Consider the following 22,194-nt stretch of genomic DNA (forward strand, 5'->3'; position numbering starts at 1 on the left):
CTCTTTTTATTTTTATTTTGAGACAGTGTCTTGCCAAGTTCCTGAAGCTTGAATTTGGAATCCTTTTACCTTAGCATCCCAAGTAACTAGGATGCCATCACACCCAACTTCCCTTATTTTTATCCAAAATTTAGCCAGCCTTCAAGTTTCAGTTCAAATGAGCTACCACCTTCTTAGTGGCTTCTAACTTTTACCTGCCCTTTTAAGTTTCTGTAGCATTTAGTTTACCCTTCTTGAATGTCACATCTCACAACTGCCTTGATAGTCTTTTGTTAAGCTTCTTGAAGGTAGGTCCACTGTTGTGTTTTATAGGACTTTAAATTCCTAACAGGGCTGGGGTTGTGGCTCAGTGGTAGAGCACTTGCCTAGCATGTGTGAGGCACTGGGTTGAATTCTTAGCACCACATATAAATAAATAAAATCAATGGTCCATTAATGACTAAAAAAAAGATTAAAAAAAAATCCTAACAGACCCTAGCAGAATGTGATGGGTAACAATGCTTTTTAAAAATGAATGACTCTGCTGGGCATGGTGTCACACACCTGTAATCCCAGCAACTCAAGAAGCCGAGGCAGGAGGATTGCACGTTTGAGGCCAGCTTTAGCAGTTTAGCGAGATTCCCATCTCAAAATTTAATAAAAGACCTGGGGATGTGATTCAGTGGTTAAATACCCTCTGTTCAATCCCTAGTAACGATAGATAGATAGATAGATAGATAGATAGACAGACAGATAGAGACTGATAGATTGATCTAGCTGGGCAGGTGGACTGCTATGGCTTTCTTTCTTTTAAACAACATTGACTCAACATTTTGCATGTCCTTCTTAATCTTTGTAATTAACTATTTTGTGTGTGTAAGTCAAATGTGAGCATCCATTTGTAATTAACATTTTAAACTATTTAAAATCTTGAGGCAGCAAAAAATTTTAAGAGCAAGAGTATAAAATAAAATTAATCTTCCTCCCAACCCAGATTTCCAGCTTTTCTCTCCAAAACAACCAGCTTTTAGGTTTCTTATAAATCTTAAAGTTTTCTGAAAATAAAGTCCACACAGAGAATTGTATTATTTTGTTGTTTGTTTGTTTGTTTGTTTTTATCAATATGTAATTGTTTTTAGGATGGGGAACCAAAAAAAGGGAACAGTTTTTTTTGTTGTTGTTGTTTTGCTTTTTGTTTGGGTACCGAGGATCTAATTCAGGGACACTTACCATTGAGATATTTCCCCAGCCCTTTTTATTTTTATTTTTTTATTTTGAGACAGGGTCTTATAAAGTTACTGAGGGACTTACTAAGGCTGGCCTTGAATTTGTGATCCTTCTGTCTCAGCCTCCTGAGTTGTTGCTGTGCCACCATACTCTGCTGGAACAGTTTTTTTTTCTTTTGACTGAGTACAGGAGGTATTTGTTGCAGGTGAAGGGGGATATAGACCTAAAGGTAGATTGGAGCCAATTAGGAAGGGTCCTGGATGAGCTGACATAATGGTATATACCTGTAGTCCCAGTGACTCTGGAGGCTGAAAGAAGGATCTCAAATTTGAGACCAGCCTGGGCAACTTAGTGAAACCCTTTCTCAAAATAAAAAGGTATAGGGATGTAGCTCAAGGGTAGAGCAACCCAAGATTAAATCCCCAGTATTAAAAAAAAAAAAATCCTGATGCTTTGCTAAGTAGTTTATTCTCTAGGCTATGGGGAACCAATAAAAATGATCCCCCTGACCCCTGAAAAGCAGTCACCAGCATTTTGGGTAATCAATTAAATATTGTCAAAAGGTTTTTTTTTTTTTTTTTTTTGTGCCAGGAATTGAACTCAGGGGCACTTGACTACTGAACCACACCTCTATCCCTTTTTTGTATTTTATTTAGAGACAGGATCTCACTGAGTTGCTTAGTACCTCCCCGTTGCTGAGGCTGGCTTTGAACTCACGATCCTCCTAACTCAGCCTCCCAAGCCGGTGGGATAACAGGCATGTGTCATTGCATCCGACCCCTTTCTTGTTCATTTTTGAAGGGCAATGACTCAGATATATTATGGTGGTGAAGTACACTATCGCAAAAAGTACAGTGGATGTGCTGGGCGCAGTGGCGCACACCTGTGATCCTAGCAGCTGGGGAGGCTGAGAAAGAAGGATCCAGTTAACATCCACCCTCAGCAAAGGCAGGGCACTAAGCAACTCAGTGAGATCCTGTATCAAAAGGGCTGGGGGTGTGGCTCAGTGGTTGACAGTGCCCCTGAGTTCAGTCCCTGGTACCAATAAAAAAAATACAGTGGATGAAATTTTTGCTGGTGTAGCTTTCACCCAAATCAGTGTATACAATGTTTCCAAGCACTGCATTACTCCTCCCAGTTCTAACCCCACTTTCTTCCCCAGCATAACCACTATTCTGATTAATATCATCCCCAACCCATTTTGTAATAGTGACTTTTGCCTTTATGCTGTTATGCTAAGAGAGAAACCCTCCAGATCCTTTATTATTATAAAGTACAGTTGGAATAAATAAAAATAAATATAGTACAGTTGGCCTTCTGAACTCACAGCTTCCACCTCCATGGATTCAACCAAATGCAGATCAAAAATATAAGAAATTCTATCATTCAGCATGTTTGTGCACACCTGTAATTCCAGCTATTCAAGATCCTGAGGCAGGGAGATCAAAAGTTCAAGGCCAGCCTTGGCAATTTAGTAAGACCCTGTCTTTAAAAAACAAACAAAAAGTAACTGTGGAATGAAATTGACCACACTGTGCTATGTGCATATGTGAGTATGTCACAATGAATGCCACTTTTATGTATAACAATAACCAATTAAAAAATAGAAGACCAATAGAGTAGAGCAAAGGGATCAGAGAAGGAAGGAGGGAAGGGAAGGAAGTAGTACTGGGAATTGAAATGGAGTAAAATATCTCATGTGCACTTATGAATATGTTAAAAGAAAATAGGCCAGGTGCAGTGTGCATGCCTGATTTGCCAGTGACTTGGGAGGCTAAAACAGGATCTCAAATCCCAGCAATTTAGGGAGACCCTGTCTCAAAGTAAAATATTAAAAGGGATAGGGATGTAACTTAGTGGTTAAAAGCACCTCTTTTTCAATCCCCTATGTCAAATGTAAATAAATAACATTTTTTAAATGGTTGTTTTACGAGAAAAAAAAGTAATGATACAGATAAATGTTTAAGGATCCTTATTGCAGCACAGTGGCAAAATTGGAAACAGAATGACAATCTGTCATAGAGTAGATGAATAAATTCTGTATTAAGGAATATTTTATAACTGTTAAAGGAGTTATTGTATGTTCATACTCTACATGGAGGTTATCCAAGATGTAAGTTTAGTGAAATAAAGAAAGTGAGTTATGTTGATTCACTTTTTGTAATAATTTGGTTATTAAAACAAACTCAGAGGTTAGAGGGAAGGGGGCATTTATTTGAAAGAGAAATGGGGAATGGGAGGCAAAGAGACAACATAGTTATTGTATTGGTCTAGAATAGAAGGCTGAACTGTCACAAGGGAGGTAAGGAGAAGATGAATGAGGAAAGGAGAAATTTAAACGGTAGACTCAATAAGATATAATCTAAGGGAGAGTCATCCTAGACTAAAATTCCAGTCTAGACTAGACAGTGTTGTTCCTGTTTATCGATGAGGGGGAAAAAAGGAACAGGCTTGAAGGGAAAAGATAGTTTAGAATTAGAACATAGTGAATTTTCAGTGCAAGTCAAAGTGTCCAGTAGCAGTTGGAGATAAGTAAATATACATTTACAGAAAAGGGAGCTGAATGAAGAGATCAGGATTTAGGCTACAGCATATGGTGGGATTCATTTATTTAGGGAAGGTAGGGTAGATAAAAGAGAATGCAAGATAACTTTTCCAGGTCAATATTGAAATTATCTTCTGGTAGTGGTAATTTTTTCCCACTCATTTTCTTGATTATGATTTTCATATTTTCTGACTTTTTAATTTCTTTTAAAACTGTTATTCATAGATTATTTTCTATTTTCCAGGCAAATCAGTTTCTATTGTATTATTATCAGGTTTATTAACAATTTCTCTGTGATTTAAGATAGTTGTGCAAATATACTTTCAGCTTTGCTCATATTGTTATGTACTGTAGTAGTTCTCTTATTTCTCCTTTCAGTGTTTTCACTTCTTTGGCTTTAGAGTTTTTTTTTTTAATAATTTTTTTGTAGTTGTAGATGGACAAAATACTTTTATTTCATTTTTTAATTTTTATGTGGTGCTGAGGATTGAACCCAGTGCCTCACGCATGCTGGGCAAGTGCTTTGCCACTGAGCTACAGCCCCAGCACTTTACAGTTTTAAATGTATTTCCTTTTGTACTTCAGAAAAACAAAATGAGCAAAGATAAGATAATTGGTATTGATAGGTAATTATTTGGGTAGCATTTGGACTAGGGAAGATCAATATAGAGATTAGGTAGAAGCAGTTCATGGAGAATATTGAATAATAGATTTTTTTTATTCTGTAGGCAAGAGTGAACATTTGAGACTTGAGATATATAGTGATCTAAACAAGGAGTTGAGTTTTAGGAAGGTAATTGACAGCAGTGTGAAAAAATGAATTGGAAAGGTAAAGGGGTTGGAGGTGGAAAGCAGGAAATCTATAGATAGGGGTCTGTTGCAGTAGTTCAGTGAGTGATAAGAATTAAGGTATTGCTGGTGCCAGTGGCAGTAAAACATAATGGTCAAATACCAGAAAGAAAAATCAGTACTGCCTAATTATTGATTGTGGGGGAAGGAGGAAATAGTCAAAGACTAAGAAAACAACAAACTTGTAGAAATGAAGCCTAGAGCAGTTTTTAGGAGGCATTAAACCTGCATTAAAGTGCTTAAACCTGTATTGTGTAATTGAATGAAGTCTAGGAGAGATGAACTATAAGATGATTGGAAACTGAAGGATTGATCTTATAATCTGATAGATGACTAACTTTGGTGATATTCATCTTTGAGGAAGAGTAGATAGAGTAGGCAGAGCAAAGATAAAAGTGTTAAGAGAAACCGCTTGAGAAAACATTCTAAGTCCAAATTTAAAAAAATTTTTTTATGTATATTTTTTAGTTATAGATGAATCACAGTTTCTTTATTTATTTTTATGTGATGCTGAGGATCGAACCCAGGACCTCACGCATGCTAGACATGCACTCTACCACTGAGCCACAACCGCAGCCCAGGTGAAATTAATTTTAATAATCAATATTTAGTTTAACTTGATGTATTCAAAGTGTTATAATTTAAACATGTAATTTAAAAATTCACAGAATATTTAATATTCCTTTCTTTTTCTTCAAAGTCCCCCCACCCCTTTTTTTTGTTTTGGGGTTCAAACCCAGAGCCTCATACATGCTAAGCATGTGCTCTGCTACTTCACTACACTCCAGCCCCCTCATATGTATTTTCTTTGCAGGACATCACAGTGCAGACTAGCCACACTCCAAGTGCTTGAGAGCCTCATATGGCTAGTTTCTATTATCTAGAATGGTGTAGGTATAAAATTTCAAATATTGTAGAGATGACTTCTATTCAGGGACCTCTTTTTAAAATAAAATCCCATAATTATTAATATATATTATTTATACAGGTTAATGGTATTCACTGTGATATATACATGTATACATTGTACATTGATCATGTCTACTTGCCTTCTACCCTCAAACCTCCTTATCCTGTACCCTTTCTAGTTTCAAAGTCGTCTTATTTTCTTCTATACCCTTAACCGTTACACTTTCCTATCTCCAGTTACCACTATTCTGTTCCATACTTTACCATATTGGCTTACTGGTTTCTGTTTTAGTTAGCTTTGCATCACTGTGACCAAATTACCCAACAGGACCAACTCAAGAAGAGGAAACGTTTATTTTGGCTCAAGGGTTTCAGAGGTTCAGTCCATGGTCAACTAACTCCAGCACTTTGGGCCTGAAGTGAGGCAGAACACTATGGCAGAAGGGCAGCACTGGAAGAAAGTTACTCATCTCATGGCAGCTGGGAAGTAGAGAGAGAGGAGAAGCCAAGGGGACAAGATGAAATCCCCAAAGGCACACCTCCAGTGATCCAGCTCTTCCAGCCAACACCTCATTTGCCTGTAGTTACAATGCAGTTAGTCCTTTCAAATTACTAATCCATCAAATAGATTAATCCAACGATTAGGTTATAGTTCTCATAATCATTTAATTTCTGATTTCCTGCATTAACATGGGAGCTTTTGGAGGGACACCTTATATCCAAACCGTAACAATTTCTGTAAATGAGTGAGAACTTGTGGTGTTTGTCTTTCTGTGTCTGGCTTATTTTACCCAACAAAATGTTCTCCAGTTCAATCCATGTTGCTACAAATAACAGAATTTCATTCTCTTTTATGACCAAGTGGTAAATAAACTCATCCTGTGAGGGGCATTTAGGTTGATGCCATATTTTAGTTATTTGTAAATAATGTTGCAGGGAACATGGGTCCCAAGTATCTTTTTGGTATTAAGATTTCATTTTTTGGTACTAAGATCTGGGTATATACCCAGGAGCAGAATTGCCGAACCATATAATAGTTGTACTTTTAGTTTTTTTGAGAATCTCCATACTGTTTTCCATAATAGCTGTACTAATTTGTATTGCTACCAAGTGTGTAAATATTCACTTTTCCCAACATCCTCAGCATTCATTATTTCTTGTCTTTTTGATGATAGCCATTCTAACTGGAATGAGAGGACATCTTATTATGATTTTTGATTTGCATTTTTCTGCTGAATAGTGAAGTTGAACATTTTTATATATTTGTTGGATGTTTATAACTTCTTTTGAGAAGTGTCTGTTTAGTTTTTTAGCCCATTTTTTTATTTGGACTGTTTTTGGTGTTCATTTTTTTTAGTTTCTTACCGTGTTTTGGTTTTCAGTCCCTTATCAGGCGTATCTTTTGCAAATATTATCTCCCTTTCTGTATGTAGGTTGTCACTTGATCTTGTCACTTCCTTTGATATGCAAAAGCTTCTTAATTTAAGGTAAGCCTGTCTTTTGTTGTTGTTGTTGCCTGTGATTCTACGGTCCTATGTGAAAAAAAATCATTGCCTATACCATTGTCTTGAAGTGATTCTGGTATGTTTTTATACAGTAATTTCATAGTTTTAGGTTTAAGATTTAGGATTTTGATACATATTTTTGTCGGTTTTTGTGTATGAAAATAGATATCAGAGAAAGATATCTATTTTCATTCTGCAGATGTCTATTCAGTTTTGCCAGCATTATTAATTGAAGAGACTGTCCTTTCTCTACTTTATGTTCTTAGTGTCTTTGTTAAAAACCAATCCGCTGTATGAGGGTGGATTGATTTCTGGCTTCTCTGTTCTATTCCATTGGTCTACGTATCTGTTTTTTATACAGTACCATACTTTTTTTTAGTAACTAGAGCTTTGTAGTATATTTTGAAGTCTGGTGCTGTGATGCCTCCAGCCTTGTGTGATTTTTTTTTTTTTTTTTTTTGTGTGTGTGTGTGTGTGTGTGTGTGTTTTCAGGATCTCTGGCTATTCTGGGTCTTTTGTGATTCCAAATGAATTTTAGGATTGGTTTTTCTATTTCTGTCAAGAAAGTCATTGGGATTTTGATGGGAATTAACATTGACTCTATTGATCACTTTGGATAGTGTGGTTATTTTAACAATATTGATTCTTCTGATTCATGAACATAGGCTATCTTCCCATTTTTTTGTGTGTATCATCTTAATTTCATTTATCAGTGTTTTCACTTCCTAAATTTGTAGTATTGTGAATGGGATTGCTTTCTTAATTTCTTTTTCTGTAAGTTCATTATTTGTGTATAGATATACTACTTTTTATGTTGGTTTTTTAAATTCTGCTACTTCACTGAATTTATTTGTAAGTTCTAACAGTTTTCTGATGGAGTAATTTATGGTTTTCTATGTGTAGGATCATGTCATCCTCAAACATGGATAATTTGTCTTCATTTCTTTCAAAAGATGCCATTTCTGTCTTTTGCCTAATTGCCATTGCTAAGACTTCCAATATTATATATTAAATCAGAGTGGTGAAAGTGGAAAGCCCTTCCGTGTTCCTGATTTTAAAGGAATTGCTTTCAGGTTTTCCCCATTTGGCCCTGGGTTTTTCATATATAGCACTTATTATTTTGAGGATTGTTTTTTCTACACCTAATTTGTTCAGTTTTATCATGAAGGGATTTTTAAAAAAAAATTTTAAATTGTAGATGGTCACAATTTGTTTATTTGTTTATGTTTTTATGTGGATTGAACCCAGTGCCTGACATGTGCCAGGTAAGTGCTCTACCACTGAGTCACAACTCCAGGCCCTCATGAAGGGATGTTAATTCTTTTTGTTGTTGTTTGTTCATTTGGTTTTGGTGGTATTGAGAATTGAATCCAAAGGCACTCTACCACTGAGTTGCATCCCCAGCCCTTTCTATTTTTTGAGACAGGATCTTGCCAAGTTGTCTAGCTAGGCTGGCTTCAAACTTGTGACCCTCCTGTCTCAGCCTCCCAAGTCACAGGTTATAGGCATGTACCACCATGCCCAACTTGTTGAACCTTTTTAAATCCTTTTTATGCATCTATTGAAATGATCATAGGAGTTTTGTCATTCATTCTGTTGATGTGTTGTATCATGGTTTTTGATTTGTGTATGTTGAACTGTCCTTGCATGCCTGGGATGAATCCCACCTGATCATGATATATGATGGTTTTGATATGTTATTGAATTTGGTTTGCTAGTTTTTGTTTGTTTTGTTGTTGTTGAGAATTTTTGTATCTGTACTCTTGGGAATATGGGTCTATAGTTTTCTTTTTTTAATTCTGTCTGTCTGGTTTTGCTATAATGTTTGCCTCATAAAAAGAGTATCTTGGGCTGGGGATGTGGCTCAAGCGGTGGCGCGCTCGCCTGGCATGCGTGCGGCCCGGGTTCGATCCTCAGCACCACATACCAACAAAGTTGTTGTGTCCGCCGAGAACTAAAAAAAAAAAATAAAAAAATATTTTAAAAATTCTCTCTCTCTCTCTTTCTCTCTCTTTTTCTCTCTCTCTCTCTCTCTCTCTCTCTCTCTCTCTCTCTCTCTCCTCTCTCACTCTCTCTTTAAAAAAATAAAAATAAAATAAAATCATTGTAATTAGTAAAAAGTTTAAAAAAAAATAAAAAGAGTATCTTCTATTTCAGTGTTTTGGAACAGTTTAGAAAGAATTGGTATTAATTCTTTCTTAAATGTTTTGTAGAATTCACTTGTAAAACTATCAGGTTATCCCTTCTCCAATCTGCTCTGTCATTAATTCCATTTTCATTTCTTAAGAGAAAGACAACAAGAAAATCTGCTAAGAATAAACAAAATGTCTTCAATTTGAGCTTATTTGAGGTATCAGGAAGGAAGCTAATTTAGAAAGGGAAGTGGCATAATATTTCAGTATCTGAGCTCTAATTGAGAAAATCCTTTGTTTATTTGCCTATAGGGTATTAGAAACTGGTGCTTTGGATTAAATTATAATTAAATATTTCTGTTTTTTTACTATAATTCTTCTCAGATAACATTATAATCCTCCTAGCAAGCAATATATAATTGTCTTAACTAATTTTTCTCAGCAGTTTCTCAGTCACAGTAAAGCCTTCCACTTCACAATTCTTAATAGTAATTAAACTTTTTATTTACAATACTTCTGACACCAAATATGATCCCCTGCCCTATATTAATTCTTTAACTTGTGAACACCAGTAGGGTATCCTGCTATTCAGTTTAATTCTGACTCTACCTAGTATTACTTAACTATGTCAGACTGTAGGTTTAAGGGTTCAGTCCCACAAGACTGCTCTCACTTCAGATACTGTTAGCACATACTAGGTCCTCAGGTTATCTATGCTTCTTCCTGGATTGGGTACAAATCAGAGGTTCCCACAATCCCCCTTCCCTTCAGGTTCAATAATTTGCTGGAGTGGCTCACAAAACTTTATAAAACACTTTACTTCCTATTATCAGTGTATTATAAAGGATACAAATAAAATAGCCAGATACAGAAATATATAAGGGTGAGATCCAGAAGGGTCTGGAGCGTAGTTGGGGTACACCACAGTTCTTGTATGTAGATAAACATTCAATTCAGAAGCTCTCCAAGGTCTTCCTTTAAATTTTTTTTTCCCTAATGGAGATTTCCTTATGTAGGCCCAGTTGATTAAATCAAGTCATTGATGATTTAATTCAATCTCCTGCCCCTCTCTCCTCCATAGAAGTCATGTCTTGGTCTTTTCTGTGACCAACCTGAGTCCCAAAGCTATCTAGGAGCCCTTTAGCCAAGAGTCATGTCATTAATATAGCATAGATACTCTTTCACTCAGTAGATTTCAAGCACTCTAGAAACTCTATGCCAGGAATTAGGAACAAAGACCTAATTTTTAAAAATTATACCATAGTAACCCTTATTAATTATATCCCATCCGTTACAGGAGCTATTGTTTTTTAACATGGTATGAAGAACTTGATGGTAAATTTTCCAAAAGGATTAGCTTAAAACAGTTTTAAATTATGAAGTAGAAAAATTTAAATGAATTGTATAACTATCTCATTTATAAGAATTAGTGAAAGAAGACTTACCATAATGTACATTTTAGTTATATTTTATGCATTAGGTACAATATTACTACAGTTTTCAAATTTAATTGAATATCAATAAAAACATTAAATATAGGAGATTGTCTTATTATAAAATAGAATTTGTATGTATTGCCTACATGTATTCTTTATTATGTAAGGGATTTTGTAAATCCATGAACTAGTTTATAAAATATTTAATTTTGAAAATTATTTAAAAGACCATATTAATATTTCTTGATAAATCAAGGCAAAGTTTTTATCCTAATTTAATTATATATGGGGGGGAAGAGAAGGGGAGGGAGGAAGGGATGCAAAGCATAATGTCAGTCAGGATGAAAAATGTTTATGCAGATTCAATTGTTGAATATAATTTATGAGTAAATTATTTTAGGATAAATTATAAATTAGTTTAGGATTGTCCTATGGATTTTTTTTGTTTTCATCTTTTTTACTTAAGATTTAAGTAGAACAGAAAAAACCAAATCAGATAAAATTTTCAGAAATATTTTCATGTATTTATATGTTTATATACTTAAAATATTAGCCCTTTTTATAATTGTTATCTCAGTTTAAAAATATAGTTGAAATGTACTTATATGTTAGGTATTAAATATGTTGGATTTTTTACTTAGGGTACAACAAATATGTATGCTTTTAATGTAGTTTTTCTTATTTTCAAATTGGAATTTTCCAAGTCATTTTGGACCTCTTGAGTAGTTGCTATTATTATTTTTACAAACTGTTGATTTAGATTCCTAAATAATTCCCCCCTTTTTTTAAACAGAGATAAAAGCAACAGTGTTTGATGACTGCAAGAAAGAAGGTGAATGGAAGGTAAAATTGTATACTTTGCTCTTATATTGAGGACTTCAGTATGTTGTACTTTAGGATACTTCTTAAGGAAATAGGAACTGGACTTACACTGTTTGCCTTCAAATCCTAACTTCACATCTTAATGGTGTTTCTGCCTCTTGTTTTCTTGTCTATAAAATAAGGATGGTAGTAACTCAAGTGCTACTTGTAAATATTAAGTGAACTAAGTGTCATTTTTCAGTAAGTGATGATTTGTGATTTGAAGAAAATCTTATGTTAAATATAAGACATTTAAAATGAACAAGCTCCTGCATCAAAATAGAAATATTTCTATTCCTGTGCTTATATATAATACTGTGTGTATGTCTAGTGATAAAATTAATTTTCAGATCATGCAAGTTAAAACATGAGTTGAGATCATTTTGCTAACTGTCATGATATTTTAATTTTATGTTATAAATGATCTATAAATCTGAGTAGAGTTAAGGGCCAAAATTCTGTCTTTTGTGAATTTTTGGTGTTCAGATACTTATAATATATTAATTTGTATTTCTTTTAAGATAATGCTTTTAGATGAATTTACCACTAGGCTTTTGGCATCATGTTGCAAAATGACAGATCTTCTAGAAGAAAGTATAACTGGTAAGTGTTACAAATTTTTCTTATGAATGCTTTCTTATACTGATTGGGAAGGTCTGAAGTATTGAGAAATTTTAGTGCTGGGAGCATGACACAGTGGGCATACCTGTAATTCCAGTAATTTCAGAGTCTGAGGCAGAGGATTACAAATATGAAACTAACCTTGACAATTTAGTGAGTCCCTGTCTCAAAAGAAAATTTAAAAAGGGGCCAGAAAGGGTTGGGGTTGTGGCTCAGTGGTAGAGCACTTGCCTAGCATGTTTGAAGCACTGGATTCAATTCTCAGCACCATGTATAAATAAATAAAATAAAGATCCGTCAACAACTAAAAAAATATATATACATATATATGTGTATATATATAAAAGGGGAAGTGCAGTTGTAGCTCAGTAGTAGAGCACCTCTGGATTTAAATTCCCAATACCACCAAAAAAAAAAAAAAAAAAAGAAAGAAAGAAATTTGAGTGCTAGGGATATAGCTCTGGTAGCTCATGTGCTTTGCATGTGTAAGTGAGGCCCTGGGTTCAATCCTCAGCACTATAAAAAAATTATTGTATTTTTATTTTTGAGGACATTATGTTTCATTATGACTCTACCAATAAATAACCTCTCTAAATTTTTACCTTGGAGGCATATAATTAAGTGCCCTGGCCAAGACTTAAGTCAATTACTTTGTTGAGGTGGTTCTTTAATTTTTTTTCCTCTTACATATTTGGTAGTTTAGTTTATTGCTATACTAGGTTTACCTCAGTGGTTTCATTAATGTTTCTGGGGTTTTTGTTTTTAGTGTTTTGTTTTGTAGTGCTGGGTATTGAACCCAGAGCTTCACGTGTGCTAGGTAAGCACTCTACCACTGAGCGACATCTCCTGCCCTTGTCATTTATTTGTATTGTTTTTCAATGACTATTAAGATGTCATAAAATCAGCCTTTGTACATATTTTAAAATACATAATATTGATTCGAAGTTATGTTGTATTAATCTGTATTACCTTCTGGAGGAAGTACCAACATCTTATAACATTCATGATCATGTTATTTTTAACTCATCGTCCATTAACTCATTTATTTATAAATTTGATCTTCATAATTCCCCTGTACAGAGAGAGATTAAATACCCCCATCTGCAATGAAGAAACAGACTCAAAGTCAAATACAGTTCTTTTATATTTTGCTCCTAAGTATATACCCAATATTTTCTAGAAAGTCTGACCATAAAATATTTATGGGCTTTTTTGTTTGGTTTTTGGTTTGGTTTTGGGGGCATTAGGGATTGAATCTATGGACACTCTACTGCTGAGCTACAATCCCAGCTCTTTTTTATTTTGAGTTAGGATCTTGCTAAATTGTCCAGACTGACCTCAAATTTGCAATCCTTCTGCCTTAGCCTCCAGAGTAGATGGGATTGCAGGTATATGCCACCACATCCAGCTAATATTTGTGTGTTAATAGTCACATGTAAATTAATCTTTATCATTAATTGTATTATATATTCAATTTATGATCTTTATGGAAAAAGTTGTAAACTAGAAATTAGATTAAAGCTTTAATTTTTTTTACTATTAATAAAGTAAATTGTTGATTAAGGCTATGTAAGTTTTTCAAGTTCCCAGAGGATATTTTGCTCTGAAACTAGGATGAGCACCATTTTATAAATGTGTGAAAGCACAATGAAACTGTAGAGAACTATAAAGAGTTTTTAATTACCTTTTTCTGTAGACCATTGTTTTTCTTACTGTGGCCTGGTCTTGTAGACCAACACATATATAGATCTCCTGGGTAAAAATATTTGTATTCTTTTTTTAAATTTAAAAAAGGAATACTAATATTCCTTTTCTTTTCTTTTCTTTTCCTTCCTTCCTTCCTTCCTTCCTTCCTTCCTTCCCTCCCTCCTTCCTTCCTTCCCTCCCTCCCTCCCTCCTTTTCTCCTCCCCCTCCCCCCCCCCCTCCCCCCCCCTCCTCCTCCTCCTCCGACTATATCATAGAGCACAGTGCTATGGAATGTTCTCAATATCTTCCAGAGTCATGTAGGTTTGCTCTGGTTTAATCACAGTCATTATCTATTAGTTTAAACTTATGGTCCTTTCAAATTTTATATTAGCCCTTCTAAGAACCTTTATATGAGACTTGGCATTGGCATATTCACTGGTCAGACTTTATTTTGTCATGCAGGTCATTTTGAAAATGTTCAGTAGTGTCTTGTTATTTACTTGTTTATTTATTTATGGTACAGGGGATTGAACTTTAGGACACTCAACCACTGAGCCACATTCCCAGCCCTATTTTGTATTTTATTTAGAGACGGAGTCCTACTGAGTTTTTAGCACCTTGCTTTTGCCAAGGTTGGGTTTGAACTCAGAATCCTCCTGCCTCAGCCTCCCAAGCAGCTGGGATTACAGGCATGTGCCACTGTGCCCAGCATGGGTCTTGTTATTCTTTAAAAGTCAATGAGGGAAGAGGCTCAGGCTGTGGCTCAGTGGTAGAGCGCTTGCCAGCATGCGTGAGGCACTGGGTTCGATCCCCAGCACCACATAAAAAACAAATAAAAACCTTAAAAAGTAAAGATTTGGAATTAGACTTTGTCATTATTGAAGACCTTTCTTTTTTTTTTAATATTTTTTAGTTGCAGTTGGACACAATATCTTTATTTTTTATTTATTTTTATGTGGTACTGAGGATCGAACCCAGGGCCTCACACATGCCAGGCAAGCTCTGTACCACCGAGCCACAACTCCAGCCCCCCTGAAGACCTTTCTTTATCATTTAATAGATATACACTTTCAGTGAATTGGAGAAGTAATACTTTTCTGCTCTTGTTAAACAGATATTTCATTTTTACAGGGTTGTACCTGTACATTATTCACCAAATTATAATAGTATGTACAGCACAGAATGATTGTTAGATACTTCATTTTGAGTATTAACCACTAGAAGTAAATTTACATTGAATCTTAATCATTTTGGGGGAACTGTGGGGATGGAACCCAGAACCTCAGGCATGCTAATAATTAGTATGTGCTCAACTAGCAAAATTCACCCCAACCCCCCTGAACCTTAATCTTTTAAAAGTAAAAATCATGGTTATTGGAATTGTATAAAAATTACAATTTCCTACCTAAAGTATTTGAAATTTTCTTTGGAAATTTTCTTTGATATCTAATAACAAACTGTACATTAGTAATATTAATTTAAGAATGAAAAAAATGAAATCACCATATTTAAGAGAGAAGTCCAGGGTGTGTAGGGTTGTAGCTCAGTGGTAAAGCACTTGTCTAGCATGCACAAAACCCCAAATTCCATCTCCACTACTGGGGGAAAATAAAGTCCAACAGTAGCCTTCATTGCATGTCACATATGTTGATTCTTAATAGTCCTTTGCCAATACAAGTCTTGAAATATGGTTCTTTTGATTTATAGGATACTTTTAGTTTTTTTTTTTTAAGAGCTTTAAGTAATTTGACAATTAGGATTTGTTACATTCACTTTGTTTTATTGTTGAAAAAATATAAATGTTAGTATGTGGTTTTAAAAGATTAGTGTCCTCAATTTTAAAATACTCTTTCAAAATAAACAGGTATGGTGCCCCATGCCTATTATTCTAGCTACTCCAGAGGCTGAGGCAGGAGGATCAAAAGTTTGAGGACAGTCTGAGCAACTTAGCAAGATCCTGTCTCAAAATAAAAAATTGAAAGTTAAAAAGGCATGGGGTTGTAGTTTGTAGTTCATGATAAGAGCACCATTGAATTTAATCCCCAATACTGAGGGAAAGTACTCATAGTGTGGTTATAAGGTTTCATAAATAATATATGTAAAGTCTTTAGTGTAGTATAACTGGTATCATATTTGCTATTATAATAGAATATTTTTAAAGAAATATATTTTTAATTTTTAATGCATTTTCTTTTTTTTTCATGGCATATTCTTTGCTTATGCTGGTAAACCTACCTATGAAATCACTGTTTTATCTTTTTTTCTCACAATGAGAAAGCAGTGCAGCCTATGATTTAGACTCAGGGAAGACACACTTTTATGATTTTTTAAATTTACCAAATGAAAAAAAAGCGTTGTGTATAAATGTGTTTCTCTATTATTGTAAATGGAAAGTACAGTAAAATTTATTTAAAATTTGTTTCAAATGCATAAATATTTGCTTGTATAAAGTGACCTTTTTGTTATTGTTGTTAGTTGTGGAGAATATTTATAAGAATCGTGAACCTGTCAGACAAATGAAAGCTCTTTATTTTATCACACCAACATCAAAAGTGAGTATGTTGTCTTTAAAAAGTGGATTCCTGGGCCCTGGGTATATCTCAGTATATATGTATATCTTATACATATTAAGAAGAGTGAGTTCTTAATATGTATAAGGTACTGGGTTCAATCCCCAGCACAAAAACTGTAAAATGAAAAGTATATTCTTTAGTATATAAAATAAAAAAGTATATTTTTTAGTATTGTCATGATTTGCTATTAGAAAATTAAAAGTAATGAAATACTCCTCTTCAGAAAAATATTTCCGTAAATTATTTTGTTTAGTAACCTTCTGTTAGAAGGTTGTTTTATTTGTTCTTTTCCCAATGGAAACAAAAATGAAAGCTTTCCTTTCTCTCATATATATATATATATATATATATATATGCAAAATTTAATTGTATAAAGTGGTAGAGTTTCTTTGCATAATTTGTTGTTCATGCAGTTTTTATTGATCCATAATTTTGAGGAAAATGGAAATATAGATAAAAGAAATAGATCTTGTATTAATCCTTTATTTATCATTGTGACTTTCCTGTACTGTATGTATGTGTATATGTGCATATGGATATGTCTGTATGTTTTTGTATTTTATTTCAAAAGAACTTTTTCCATTTACAGTCTGACTATATGATTTAACTCATACTTTAAGCCAAACTTAGAGCCAAATAAAGTTCCTTCCTTTATTCGGAAAGTATCTGAGAATGTATTTTCCAACACCTCCTCTTACTCATTTATACCTAGAATATTCATCATTTGGTGATCCCAATTTCATTTCACTTCTAACTCTAGCAGATGATAGGGAAAAAAATCAGATAATCAATATTTAGCCTCTACATATTACTACTGGTACAAAAGGGGTTTTAATGGCAGTTTATAATTTATCCATGATATAATTCCACAGAAGAAAATTCATGATTAGAGAAAAATGCAAGTTAAAAACCACTGTTGTTTCTGATGTACTGGTACACACACACCTGTAATCTCAGCTACTTTTAGAAGGTTGAGGCAGAAGAATTTCATGTTTGAGGCCAGCATGGGCAACTTAGCCAGAAACCATATCTCAAAATAAAATTAAAAAATGCTGGGAATGTAGCTCAGTGCGAGGCTCTGGGTTTAATCAATCCCCAGTACTACAAAAAGCAAACCATTCTTTATGTAGCAAATCAGTCAGTCAGTCAATCCATCTATCCATCCATTCATTCATTCATTCATTCATACACACACAGTATACATACAGACAATATCTGTGTACATATGTATGTTACATTTTAGCTATTTTATCTGTTAGTGAGTAATGAAGCAGAAACTGCCATATACTGTTAGTGGAAATACAGATTGAGATAACCTTTTTCAAAAACAATTTGCCATTCTTTCTTAAGAATCTTATAAGGGTGCTCTATATTTTAGAATTAATAGTAAGAAAATAATCATATAAATGGTCAAATAAAGTTCCTATGAATAATTAAGACCAGGTAAATTACTAGAATTAATAAAATATAGAATGAGTAATCATTAAAAATGAGGTTTTTGGGAATTTTTCATGACCTAGGAATTCACTTTTAATATTAAATGATAAAATCAGGATATAAGATTGTATATTCAATAACAGATTAAAGGATTCAGAGAAGATGGTGCTTGGATGTGCCTCCCCTCCCTACCACAGCCAACTGAAGTTTCTCCTCTTGTCCTGAAACAAATGCCTGCTGGGTTCTATAGGCCTCTGTGTATGTGAGGCATTGGGGTTCTTGAGAGCTCTGGTAAAGAAACATAGTATGAGACTTGCATCCTCATGAACTGGGAGTACTTGGAGACCAACACAAGAGTTCCCAGACAAGGATTCTAATGTGACAGATTTCAGAAAGAGTTTGCTATAAGAGATCTGTAAACTCCAGGGGGAAAAGTCAATTGCATGTCTCAGAAAATCCCTAGTGGTCTATATACTTTGCTTTGGTGGTTTTGCTGTGGGATGAGAAACCTCTTTGTCTTCCTTCTGTTGTGGAACTGTCTCTATTTAGAATTTTTCAACAACTAAGTCTAAGCCACAACTGAGTTGACAAAAGAAAAGTTGGCAACTAAGTTGTCTAGATACCAAAGAGAGGAAGTTCAGTGAAATGAAGAAAACACACAGCTAGCAAAATCTAGCTGCTTGAAGAGAATGCTAATCTAAACAGAAAAAATAGTCTATATAAAGAGAGTCTAGTATAGCGCCTTAAATAGTTTCTAAAGCTCAGAGTGTGATTTCTTTAAATTAAAAAAAAAAATTTTTTTTAGTTGTAATTGGACACCATGACTTTATTTTATTTATTTTTCTGTGTGCTGCTGAGAATCAAACCCAGTGCCTCACACGTGCTAGGCAAGTGCTCTATCACTGAGCCACACCCCAGCTCCTTAGAATGTGACTTCTTAAACAGTCCGTTGCACTTTTGAAATATGGATTAATAAGCTGTAAGATCAAAACGGAATGTCTTTAAGAGAAAGAAAGTCAGGGAGATCATGAGGAAAAGATAAAGATCCATGTGAACTAACAGAAGTACATTTTTGGGATCTTCAGAAGTAGAAAAAGGAACAGAGAGATAATAAATTCATCCAGATGATTTTCTTTTTTAAAATGACTACATACTATCAACCACATAACAACTGCCTATATTACCTGCTATTCCTCCTCAAAGTCATCTAACAAGCTCTGAGCTTTTATTTTAATCATATGACAATTTTAGCTCCTACCTCACCATCATGCTCTTTTAATACTTCTGTCATAAGTCTTGGTGGTTTCATTATCCATGTAGATGATACTTCTAGTACCTTGGCTTTTCATTTCCTTAGTCTGTTATCTTTCAATAATATTGTCTCCTGTGTTGCTTCAAGCTTAATTCCTAGACTTCTACATTGCCAATAAAAGCACCTTGTTCATGCATATTACCTTACTCTTTGTTGCCTATTAGCTGTCACTGGCTAGAGAACTTCGTATCTGTAAAAATCAGTTTATAAATTAAACTTTTAGCCAATAAAGTTTTATTTTATCATTGAAATAATTTTAATTATTTCAAAAGCTAGCATACTTTTTTTAAAAAAAAGCTAGCATATTTAAATTAATATTAATAAAATGTGTATTAACATCTAACCTGTTTTAAGTCTGTAGATTGTTTCTTACGAGATTTTTCAAGTAAATCAGAGAACAAATACAAAGCAGCATATTTATACTTCACTGACTGTAAGTATCTTTTTAGAAGTTATTACTTCATTGTTAAAGATCCTGTTAATTTTAAAGTGTCTGCTTTTTATACTGTTTAGGTACTAGTGATTTTTTTTTATCATTAATCAGTTTCAATTGAGGATTTGATTACACTATAAAAAATAAGAACCTTTGGGACAAACAGCCATCCATTTCTCCTAGTAAGAGAGAAAGTCTGTTACATTTATGTTCAAACAAAGGAAGCTAAAGTATTATAAGAAGTTCAAAGACACATTTCCGTTTTATGTTATGTTATATAACTATATTTTCAAAATAAAAATACCATGTATTCAGTTAAGTCTTGGTCTCTACTATTAGAGATTCCTTACTTTAAGGAGCATATAATTTTCCTTGCCCAGTAGTAGTTTTTTTTTTTTTTTAAGGTCATATCATAAATATTTGTTATTTAAGTAACTTTATTATACAGAACTTCATGATGTGGAATTGATAAAATTTAATGAATGTGAACCTTCTTCTAACTTACAGAATCCATCTTTCTCCTCCTCCCTCCTTTCCCCAGATCTAACCCAGGGCCTTATACATGCTAGGTATTGTTCTACCACTGAGCTCTATCCTTAGCCTAAACTTAAGAATCTTGAGACTGAAACATATATTAAAAGGCATTAGGAAGCCAGGCATGGTGGCACATACCTGTAATCCCAGCTACTCAGGAGGCTGAGGCAGTGGGATCATAAGTTCAAGGACAGCCAGGCATTATAGTAAGACCCCCATCTTAAAAAAGACATTAAGAGCCAATGATTTTTATCTCTTATCAATCTTAATAGTTTATTATTGATATTGCATCCTAGATCTAATGGTGAAATTATGGCCTCTTAAGTTTTAGAGCTGACTAGTTAGAATCTTAGAATTTCTGGACATTAGAAAAGTTTCTTTAATTCAAGGGATAATTAACAGTTTGTGTGGCATTGTATTTCACTTACTGGCCAACCTGGAAAAGTAAAATTATAAGCAGTTCTGAAAATTCCAATTTTATTAAGTCATGAGTTTGGATGTAATTTTCCTTTCTAACAATTTTAGTTTGCTCTGTTAACAGATCTCTAGTAGAGATTATGGTGAGTGTGAATGGGAGAAAATGGAGTTTCTGTTATAGTTCTTTTGACTTGAATATACTTGTCTGTAAAGAACACTTACAGTAAATTACTTTGTGAAAGCCATTAATTATATATAAAAATATTCTTAAATGTTGGGATGATTTATTCAAAAGTAATAAAGAGTTAGATGGGATTATGTGCTTTAATTTTTTTTCTTCTCAGTTTGCCCTGATAGTCTCTTTAATAAAATTAAGACATCTTGTCCCCCCAAGTCAATAAGAAGATGTAAAGAAATAAATATTTCCTTCATTCCACATGAATCTCAGGTACTTTCTCTTTTTTTTAAGTTCATAATGGATTATAAATTTGATTTTATGAGTTTAATAATAAAGCATATTCTAAAGATGTTTTTATTTATTATTTGTGAATTTTGTGCCTAATCCATAAATAAGGACTCCCCTTGATAAAGGGAAAAAAAAAGAGCAAAAAATTGGAATATGACATTAATAATGAACAAAGGAGACTTAAGTTTCATATCTGCCACAAAGTCAAATTATAGCCTTTCTGGATTATGAAATCAAGAGATTTCTAAGCATAAATTTTTGTTAGATAAGACCAGAAAAACATTTGTAGCCATTGTGGTATTCAAACAAATGCTGCTGCTTTTTTGGGGGGTGGGTACTGGGGATTGAACCCAAGGACCTTTACCACTGAGCCACAGCCCTTTTTTTATTTTTTATTTTGAGACAGGGTTTCTCTGAGTAGCTTAGGGACTCCCCATTTGCTGGGATTATAGGCATGTGCCACCACACCTGGCAAAATCAAATGTTCTCTAATAAATTTTTAATTTATACAATAAAGGTCTTCTATTCATTTTGCCTTTGGAATAGTTAATAAACTTTTGATTAATAATAGTAATGGTTAGCTGAGTGTGTTGGTATACATCTATAATCACATCTACTCAGGAGACTGAGGCAGGAGGATCACAAGTTTGAGGCTAGTCTGGGCAACTCAGTGAAGCTATATCTCAAAATAAAAAGGACAGGTGATGTAGCTCAGTGGTAGTGCCCTTTTCTAGCACGTGTGAGGTCCTGAATTCAATCCCCAATACTGCAAAATAAATAAATAAATAGGATAATAGTAAAGATGATAATAATAATAAATTTTGTATAATACCGTGTGTCCAGTACTTTCTTGGATGCTTTAATAAATTTAATCATTTAATTCTTCCAGTAGTTTTATGAAACTATATTAAAGATCAGAGATCAAAGAAGATAATTTATTTAAACAAGTCACACAGCTAATGAATTATTCAGGTTTGTTGTGCTCTGTTCTTTGTGTTTGGATTCTAGCATTTTACAGAATTGAAATTGTTAGTTCAATTTTATTTGGAGCTGAGAGGTTCATTATTGAGGTATAGAAAGGATCCTAGATAAGGGATTTCTCTTTGAAGCAGTTGCTTTTTTCTACAAAGATCATGATCCAAATTGAAAACTGTTCAGATATCTGCTTAGCATTAAACTGTTTTTGAGAAGTTAGCTTTATGCTTACTTCTTTAATATGACATGTAAATTTTAGTATAGAATGAAAATAGGTTTCCTAAAATCATGTGGGA

General features: G+C 33.8%; 1 protein-coding gene across 2 annotated transcripts in view; it reads left to right on the forward strand.

Moving 5' to 3' along the window:
- Positions 1 to 22,194, forward strand: part of Stxbp3 (syntaxin binding protein 3) — a 71,668-nt gene that overhangs the window by 3,841 nt on the left and 45,633 nt on the right. Inside the window, exons 2-7 of one of the 2 annotated variants that reach the window (XM_077791140.1) lie at positions 11,376 to 11,425; positions 11,965 to 12,046; positions 14,027 to 14,068; positions 16,227 to 16,303; positions 19,428 to 19,506; positions 20,802 to 20,905. In XM_077791140.1, coding sequence (XP_077647266.1) covers positions 11,376 to 11,425; positions 11,965 to 12,046; positions 14,027 to 14,068; positions 16,227 to 16,303; positions 19,428 to 19,506; positions 20,802 to 20,905 — 434 coding nt within the window. The remainder of the gene's footprint in view (positions 1 to 11,375; positions 11,426 to 11,964; positions 12,047 to 14,026; positions 14,069 to 16,226; positions 16,304 to 19,427; positions 19,507 to 20,801; positions 20,906 to 22,194) is intronic. The other variant, XM_026402779.2, reaches the window with a different exon arrangement.

Source organism: Urocitellus parryii, chromosome 11 (genome assembly GCF_045843805.1).
Source record: "Urocitellus parryii isolate mUroPar1 chromosome 11, mUroPar1.hap1, whole genome shotgun sequence".
NCBI lineage: Eukaryota > Metazoa > Chordata > Mammalia > Rodentia > Sciuridae > Urocitellus > Urocitellus parryii.